This window comes from Melospiza georgiana, chromosome 11 (genome assembly GCF_028018845.1).
Source record: "Melospiza georgiana isolate bMelGeo1 chromosome 11, bMelGeo1.pri, whole genome shotgun sequence".
In the NCBI taxonomy this organism is placed as follows: domain Eukaryota; kingdom Metazoa; phylum Chordata; class Aves; order Passeriformes; family Passerellidae; genus Melospiza; species Melospiza georgiana.
Window position 1 is genome coordinate 10,097,702 of NC_080440.1, and position 9,454 is coordinate 10,107,155.

Sequence of the window (9,454 nt, forward strand, 5' to 3'; positions counted from 1 at the left end):
GCTCTGTTTACAACCTCTCTGTGTAGGCATCTCACAATTCTTCTGTATTATTTGTGGGTGAATATCTCTTGATAAAGTAAGAAAAAAACAAACAAACAACTTATTGAATGTTCACATCAAATTTCAACTCAACAGTCTTTTAAGTGTCACATGTTGAATGAAGAGTTTGCTTCACTAATAGGCTGAGTATGATGAGTGGGGATAGATTCTGTATAACTCCTGGGAATTATTTTTTGAGACCACAAATCACATCACATTCAGTTCTTCTTAACTCTTTGTATTTATTCCTGCCTGGTCAGGAACCAGCAGATCTCTGTAGGAAGTGTGATGATGGGACTGTTGCTCTCTGTAATTTCTCTCTGTGCAGCTGAGACATGTGAAGGACATTTCCCTTGCTCTTCAAAGCTGTATCAAGGCTGGCACCAGAGTCAGATGGAGAAATGTCCATTGGGGAAGCTTGTCAGAGCCCTTCACAAGAATGAAACCTTTTACCCTGTTTGCAGGACAACAGAATTAAAAAAATACAGAGGAAACCAAAAGTAATGGAAATTTAAAGTGAACTTCATGTTCAGTACCTGAAAGACAACATGTAAAGTATTTTCCCTTAACTCATGAAACTGCACATGAGAGAGGGAAAAAAATCCTTGTATGGGCATCACAGTGTCTCAAGAAAGCAAAAATAGCAGCAGCAGCTGGCTCTAGGATTGAGTACAGAGGACAGAGATCTTGTGTTACCCACAGGATGTTGCAAACCTGGAAGCTGCAAGCAAACAGCACTGCTGGTTTTCAGGGAATGAATTCAGGGCAAGGAAGATATAAAGGCTTAACATTTAAACATTAAAACAGTCTCCATTACGTTAGAAAATCTCCACTGAGATTAGAGCCTGTGCTTTATGGATAAGACCAAATTAATTCAGAAACGGTTCTGAATATTTGAATTACACCCACAGGCAGCAACAACGATCCGAACGTTTGGTTTGAGAAAGTTGTTGAGAATTTTGTTCAACTTAACTACAGTGTATCCTCCTGGGCTGCAGTGGAGCTTTGGATCTCTTGCCTTTTATGAGCAGCACGTCAGTCAACAAGAATTTAGCTTGGAGGAATGCATTACAAATGTAGAACAAATCAAATTAGCTCTCAGATGTTATCTGTTGATATCTCGTTTCTTCCTCAGGCTCCTAACCACTGGAACACATCTGGGCAGTTGGGGGAGGCAACTGTTTTACTAAAAAGTACTAAATATAGGTGCTATAGAACAAATTACAACATGCTGCATTGCCACTCCACCTCCAGCACAGGATGAATTGGGAACAGTTACCTGCTGGAAAAAGATAATTCAGTCAGCTAACGTGTCACGTTTACAGCATAAAAAGGCAACTTAATCATTGCAATTATGTGCTAAGGATGAGTGACAAAGTCATCTGTTGCAGCAGTTATTTAAAGAAATCAAGATTTGGAGCACCATTTACTTATTTCAAATTTTCCCTGCTCGAAATTTGAAGGCACCTGAACAATTCAATAATGCATTCCATAAAGAAAACGACAGGATTTATCCTTAATATCCTACATACTTTAACATAAATTTAGAGCAGTATTTTTTCTTCTTTTTAAATGGAAATAGTTTGCTTACCTGAAAGTTCTTGTGATGGCCCAAGAATAGACTGGGAAAGGAATTATATGAGTTGCTTGGTCAAAGTTTTACACACCATTTCACCCTGATCAGCATTAAGTGATGAGCTCCAGTGACACACACACTTGATGCCATGATGTGCATGCACCAGACTGGAGGTTTTACTGCCCAACACTTCAGTGGATTCAAGAAGAGCAAATGAAAATTTACTGTAGCAGCAGTGCCACAACTGTGAGTTCTGTTAGGTAGCAATTAGACTACGAATCACATAATAAACTGTGCTGTTGATAGCAAAGGCTTTTGCAGCCTCCCTTACCCACAAAGATGATAATTTTTCTGTGCCATAGCTGAGTGCTGTGAGAAAGGAACAGGAGTAAGTTGCCTGCAGCACTAAGGTTTCCTTTAGAGGCTAAAATTGATCCACTATTGCAGAAGAGTTTAGGAAATTCCAGCTTTGACTTGTTTAAAGCTCCTGGTGAAAGTTCCCTGCTCAAATCACCGAGAAACAGGCTAGAGGACTACATCATCTACTGCAGGCACTGACATGGGCTTTGAGTGACATGAACCAACAGATTGAGACCCAAGACCACCATGCTTAGCCAGCCCAGGTGTGTAAAACATAAGTCCTTATCAGAAAATTATTTAAATAACTGATTCTAAAAACCTAGAGCAATTTTCATTATTAAAACCACAGAGAAAATATGCCTCCATTTGAATATCCTGATGCCTTCTATGTGCACCTTGAGAAAGCAAATATTAACGTTTACCATGTGCCACCCAGAGGAAAGCTTTGCTAAATCCCCTCTTTGTGGTCAGTCATTACCCAGCCCTTGTGCAGTGCTTTCTGCAGCAGCCTGTCCACCCAGCCAGACAGCGAGCACGCCTGCCTCGTCCCCTGCTGGTGCAGGCAATCACATCATAAACTGATCAAATGCCATTGTACAACTCAATAGGCTTTTTGGACTAAGTTTCCAAAATTTGGGAGTGGGCCTTTCTTCCATTCAAACTAATTTGGGCAACAATGAAAATACTCACTCATGAACAAGGCTTCTGACTGCATCTTTTTCCGTCAGTGGTTCTTGTTTTCCGCTCCAACCCACATCATCTATTCTCTTCCTTCCACCCATTCTTCCCCCAAAAAAGGCTGGCTTGGACACTGTGCTTCAGTTTTCTGCAGAACTTTCTATTTTTCTTTCCCATTCTTTTTGTTTAGCATATGAAAGGAGCTTCCTGTTTAGAAACATGGGAGTCCTACACCCTCATAATGATGTATTCAGCCCATCAGTGATCTTGGCATGAATGCCTTAAAACCTTAATAAGTCTGATGGGATTTTCTGTACATGTCATCATCATCATCATCATCAGTTCAAAAAACAATGCACAGCATTTGTCATCTTGCACTGAATCTGCTCCCTTCCCAGTCCTCTGGTTCTAGTAAGGGAAATTAGTAAGAAGACTTACTAGTTTCTTTCTCGTAAGTATTTCAGATGGTAGATTTCCAATGAAATCTACAGAACATAAACAGAAGCACCAAGAGGAGAAAGTGCTGTTGCAGAATTCCCAACATGGTCAATACTGTCCTGCTTTTCCAGCCCTGAATCCCTGCAGCAGCCTGCCAATGCTCACACTGCTCAGGGCTTACTACAACTGTAATGTCCAAATCCTGGGCTTGTCCTGTGCTAGGGAATAGGAATGAAACATATAATGTAATCCCTGTTCAACTTTTAAAAAAACCAAACAAAACATGTTCCCTCAAACCCTACATGGCCTAGAACATAATTATATCTTGTTCAAATATGTAGGATGGATTCAAAATCTAATTTCATGGGTCAAAAAAAAGGCAGCAGCAGTGGTGACTTGAAATAAACTGAAATATTTGTCTCTTCAGGAGGTTAATGTACAGAAACCCCTAAGTGCAGGCAGTTCCCCTCTGCTGAATTTGAGCAGCAGTGGAGTTCTCCAGTGAAGGCAGTGGACAGCACTTGAATCAGTGGGTGCAGCAGCAGCCACCTTGTGAACCAACACAAGGGCTGTTCTTCTCCAAGCAGGGCTCAGCAGCACAGTGGCCAACCTCAGTTTATTCTGTATGGTGCAATTCTTCAGCTAATTCTTCTCTGAGAGAAGCTGCCAGCCTGGAGCTCGTGCATCTTAACCTCTGACAAAGGCACTGCTTCACTTTAACTCTTGTGGGGACTTGCTCTGTGCCTACATAAACATCAAAACATATTTTGATTTTTACTTCTGGGTGAGCAGCAGAGTTAATTTAAAACTGTCGGCAAGTGTCATCCCAATTAAAAACAAATGACTAATTGGACAAGTACAGGGCCTGTTGACACAGGCTACAAATATCAAAGCCAACAAAGCTTGAATTTGAGGAAAAGCAGCACCATCTAGTGCCCTGCAGTAGTCAGATCCAAAAATCAATTTCACAAGCCCACAGAGAAATTTCAAGATAGCAAACACTCACAAAAACAGCAGGACACCAGAGGTTTAACTCTATCAGCACTCCTGATAAAAGGAATTGTGTAGTAATAGTCTTGTTAAAAAAGAGCTCCCAAGAGCAAGACGTTTTCAGGAAGAACAGAAATTCTTTAAGGAAAAACTAAAAAATTATTCTGTCATCTATAAAAAAGATGCAGTCCAAAGGCTAGAACTTACCAGAAGGCTACAAGTGTCTAAAAAAGCTGCTAGAAATAAAAAGCCAAGTTTCAAGATGTTCAGTAATATTAAAAGTTCTAGCAGACTGAAAACATAAGACAATATGAAGAGGCCTTGAGATTTGAGAAACCTTGAGAAAATATAAAATGAAAATTAACATAAATTATTTTTCAAACTCATCAGGAATAGATATCTTGACAAATGGTTAATACAGCAAACATATGATCAAAAAGTAGGAAGAACAATATGAAAGAGACCAGACTGCAAAAAACTTTTGAAATGCTTTGGATTTTTAAAACTTTATTTGGGGGGTTTGTTGTTTGGTTTTTTCAGGAGTTCATTTAGGGTGATGTTCTTCTGTTGTTTTCTTGTTTTGGTGGGGGTTTGTTTGTTTGGGAAAGGATGTTTGTTTTTTTCTTTTTTTTTTAATCCACATTTATGATGGAGAGACTTAGACTGGCTCCTGCTCCAGACAGCTCATTTCAAATCAGAGGATCAAGGATGCTACCGGTCACTTAAGTAACACAAAACAATAACAGATCTTTATCATTAGGCAGTAAATACCCAAGAAATCAATTAGACAATAATTGAGCTGCCAACCACCATGATCCCTCACTTAAAAAGTAGCAAGTAACAAATGAGATAATTTTTAATGAGTTTTCCAGAGATTTATGTAGGTGAGCTGACTTTTCCACTGTGCTGATATCCTGTGATATAAAAATATTGTACATACAGATAACTGTGTTATGCTGGCAAATATGGCTCAGGTAAAGGGTATGTGTGGGACTCACATCCTTTGTCATTCTCAGACTCTACCAGTGTTATTAACAGATATGAATTCTAAAATTGATTAAGGTAGAAATTCCTGATTTGACAGCATTTTGAGTATCATGTCAGTCCTCCAATACAAAAATTCAAGTACAAAAAGGAATGGAGAAAAAAAATTATTGGCAGACCTTGAATTCCTCAGCACTGCCTCAAGCTACAGCCTTTTATGAAGATTTCTAACTGTAGGAGAAAGTGCCAGAGTAAGCTGCTTTTGCTAACCCTACAGAGAACCTAAATAATTAAGTTGAAATCAAAAGTCAAGCTTTGTAGGAAGTGGAGACCTACATCTCTCATATAACTCTAAAACATAATTATAGCAGAATGTCCCCTTTTTTCATACAAGAAGGAAAGTAAACTGCAAACAAGGTGGGCATGAGAAAGTATGCATTAAAAAAGAGCTTTGTTCAGGTCCTAGTGCACCTTCACTACAGATAATTTATGAGCATCCTTAGGCATCCAGCAGAATTTCATGTCTTCAAGAGCTGAAACATGGTACAAACAGTGGGAAATGAATGCAGCAGGCAACTCAACAGCATGTGAGCAACAACCTCAGTCTCTACTTATGGCCTTGCAAACTGCAACTGTTAACAGAGCCACAATGAAAATATCTGAAAACATTGCACTGAAGCCCATCTTCATCTTAGGTGGAAGATTCATATAAACACCATTTCCCTACAATGAGGATACACATCACAAATTTGAACACAGAGCCATAAATCACATTGATTGATGTAGTGTTGTCCCCAAAACCAGTAATCTGCAAGACTTGGGTATTAGTAAGGACAGAAGTTAAAACACCCCACTGAAGATATTGCTTTCTTTGACTGTGAGGCTGATACTATAATCTAAAAAAGCACTAGCTCTAAGGAAGAACACAGACCCCCACCAACACAAAAAACATGACAAATCAAACCTCAAAGACAAACCAAAATTTATTTAAAACAACAAAAAAAAGACAGTGCTACTGCCAAGATAGAAAAAAAATTAGGGATTCTTTTACTGAATGTGACAAGGAATGCAATTTACAGCAGTTTACATTAATTCTGAGATCAAGTGGGATTTTACACTGCTTCAATTGAAATGTACTTTCTGCAAGACAAACTGGTTCCCCTTCCCCTCCCCTTTTCAAAAGAACTGACAAAAATATCCTATAAAAAACATTTACAGAATTTTGAGACATGATTGAAACATGAACCACTGTCCAAAAGTCTGGAACTTTCCAAGAAGGTTAAGTCCTTTGTTGCTTCAACCAACCCTCAGTGGAGGAGCTACAAGCACAACGCCATCCCCTCTGACAAAGAGCATGGGAATATTCCTCTTGGTAGACTGTGAAGAAGGAAAGAGAAGTTTACATTTAAAAAACATTCATGTCATAAAAACACACCTGAAACAACTCCAACAAACACTCAATGTTCTGGCAAGCTAAAGAGATCAAAACAATCAACACCAAGTCTCTAGATGTCCTGTGTACTTTCGTAACAGTTTGTCCAAATCCTGTTAGAGCTTGGTTCAAAAAACAGTCAGCAATAACTACTTTAACAATATAACACAGTGTAGTTTTAAATAAAAAAAAAACCTGTGAGGATAAATTAACTCCTTTTTTAGTCCTTACTTTATAAATCTCTTCATAGGTTTCTTCATCAATTTCTATTGTAGTCACAGTTTCTTCCACATCACCCAAAATCATATTTAAGTGCTGATCATATGCCTGTAGAAATTAAGTTTAGTTTACTATATTTTCCAAACTTCAAACATGAGTTTATTAAAATGAGAATTTTAGCAAGACTCTCAGACATAAACAGTTTAGTCTGACCAAAACACAGCACTATCAGTTCTAGTTACAACTCAACAAACATAAACAAATGAGAACTCTGCAGCAGGAAAAAGAATGCATGACATTTACATTTAATGAAACACCTGCAGGAAACAGCTCTGAAGCATTCTGTGAGAGCACTTACAAGACCTCAGAGACAAACAGACTTTGTTAACACTAAAGCAGCTCCACACTGCTGCCAGTCCAGCCTCCTGGAATTGATTTCCTGGGGCAACTTACAGGGTATGAAAGCTGCTTCTCATACAGTGCTACAAAACCTTGAACACATGTCCCAGAATCCTTACAAAAATAAATTGCAAACTACATGTGTCCCTCATGGAACCCTCATTATCTTTGTGTTTCCAAAGGAGATGAGGCCCAGTTAACTCACGGGATAACTGGTTCTCTTCCCCAGCAGAGCACAGCACTCTGACTTAACAGAAAGCAAGAATCTGAGAACCCAGCTGAGCACCTGTCCCATCACACCTCCCAGGGTGTGCCTTCAGGGATTCTTGTATGATAATGATGACCTCAGTCTAGAAAAGGCCTCAGGGTACATCACATGAAGAGGCCTGCAGCATTATTGCTTATTTCACAGAGAAATAGAAGCCAAAAGCAGTGAAATCAGTTGCTTGGTATCATTCAGGAGATAAGAAAAACAAAATACATCTCTTGATTTTCTCAGGAAGCAGTTAACAGCTGACAAAGTACTGAGGAAATGAGATTTTTTCACCAATCACATTACAGTTATGGCAACTAAGACAATTCTTAAGCTACTTCCTCCAACCACTTCTGCATTTTCAAGCATGAAATGCAATTACTCATGTTTAAAACTATTTTTTTCAACAACCAGTGGAATATTACAGGTAAATTTGTTTAACAGCCTGCCCAGTGCTTAGCTGAATGAGCATGACAATGTTGTTAAAGTTTTACTTACATGTAATCTGCCTCTAAGCTCTCTGTCATTCCTCATTTTGACATAGATTCGCTCATCTAGACTGAGTCTGATGAGATCAAGTGGCTCCTCTACAGTATTTGTTGTTTGTTGCTAAAAAAATAAAAATAAACAAAAGCATTATTTGTACAGAAGAAGCTGGTGAACTTTTCCATTCCTCAATTTTTGTGAGACACAGAAAACAAAGGAGTGAAAACACAGGTGCAAATACTTCAAATCATTCCATCACATCCTGGTGAACCTGAGTGGTGCTGATTTACCACTCCACTGACACTTACCAGCCCTGAGCAATGTGAGTCAAAAGATTTCAGTTGTCTGCAGCAAATCATTCTTCACACACAGGGGGATTGAACGAGATGATCCTTAGGGTCCCTTCTAACACAATCCATTTTCTAACTCTGTGAACTCTTTTTCCTACCAGCAGCCACAGTTTACACTGCAGGAACCAGCAGCACAGCTGTGCCATGGCACGGTGCAGCTGAACCAGCCAAACCCATGCTGACAGTGGTGCCGGCACAGGGCAGTTCCCGGGTGATAAAAATGGGAGCAGGCTCTCAGTACTAAAGTGATTTCAGCATTTATTATGAGAAAAAGAAAAGCCTAAAGCAAGGGGGCCCGTGGGCCGAGCAGGAGCGTTCCTGTCAAGGGTGCTGCAGCGCTGGTGCTGGGGCTTCTTTTCAGCAGCGATGTCCCAGATGGAGAGGCACACATTCAGCGGGTCAGAAGCCCCTTTTTATCCTGTTTTTTATCCCTTTGGGTTGATATCTTTTTGATTCTTCATTTGCATGAAGGTTTAAGGCGGTTGATTAGCCCATTACAGTTCTGTCCAGGCTGGCTTATTTCGCTTGGGGGGTGCTGCATTTTACTGAGGTACGTTGAGTACCCTATTTCTTATAACTACTCTTTTAACCTCTTTTACCACGACCAAACTAACAGTACGTGCTTAACGATCTATTAACTATTTTGCAACAGCTTCTAAGCTATTTTTAACACGGGCACACACTCAGAGGCTCTCAGGCACCCTGCCCCGCACATTCCCCGCTGCCGAGCCCTCGCTGGGCCCCGAGGCTGCCGTGAAACCCCAACACACAGCGGCCTGAGGCCCCGTGGTGTGAGAAAGGCGCACTGCGAGGATCGCAACTAAAAAAGGGTGAGGACCTTCTCCAGATCTTCCATATGTCATATATATCCCATATTTCCGTTCTAGCTACCCCCGTCCTTCAGAACCCAGCGCATTGCCCTCGGCAGCTTTTCCCCTTTCCCTCCCCGGGCAGTGCCCGGGGTCAGCGGGCCCGCAGCGAGCCCTGCCCGCGCCCCGGCAGCGACACAAGCCCCGCGGCCGAGCGGGAACTTCCCCTCGCACGGGAAGCGCTCCCGGGGCCGCGCCTCACGGGGGACCCGGCCGTGCCCGGCCCGGCCCGGCCCGGCCGCGCAGCCCGGAGCTGCCTCCCCTGCAGCCGCCGAAAAAGCTGAAAGAGCCGAGAGCCGCTCACCTGGTCCACCTCATCCGCCATCTTTCAAACCGCCTCCCGTGCCCGCCCGCGAGACTTTATGGCCCGGCCCCTTCCCC

The 9,454-nt window shown here is 41.2% G+C and overlaps 1 protein-coding gene across 1 annotated transcript; it reads right to left on the reverse strand.

The window, feature by feature from the left end:
* Positions 1–6,030: 6,030 nt before the first annotated feature.
* LSM3 (LSM3 homolog, U6 small nuclear RNA and mRNA degradation associated) lies at positions 6,031–9,427 on the reverse strand. Its single transcript, XM_058032021.1, has 4 exons — positions 9,378–9,427; positions 7,867–7,977; positions 6,729–6,824; positions 6,031–6,442 (listed from the first exon to the last, which is right to left on the reverse strand). The coding sequence occupies exons 1-4, from the start codon at positions 9,396–9,398 to the stop codon at positions 6,362–6,364; spliced, it is 309 nt and encodes a 102-aa protein (XP_057888004.1). The 5' UTR covers positions 9,399–9,427; the 3' UTR covers positions 6,031–6,361.
* Positions 9,428–9,454: the final 27 nt, after the last annotated feature.

Excerpts from the sequence above, each read along its gene's own strand:
- LSM3 (XM_058032021.1), bottom strand. The coding sequence starts at position 9,398 with ATGGCGGATGAGGTGGACCAG. Across the intron at positions 7,978-9,377 it reads TGGCGGATGAGGTGGACCAG|CAACAAACAACAAATACTGT; the intron begins GTGAGCGGCTCT and ends TTATTTTTTTAG. Across the intron at positions 6,443-6,728 it reads CCTATGAAGAGATTTATAAA|TCTACCAAGAGGAATATTCC; the intron begins GTAAGGACTAAA and ends CCTTCTTCACAG.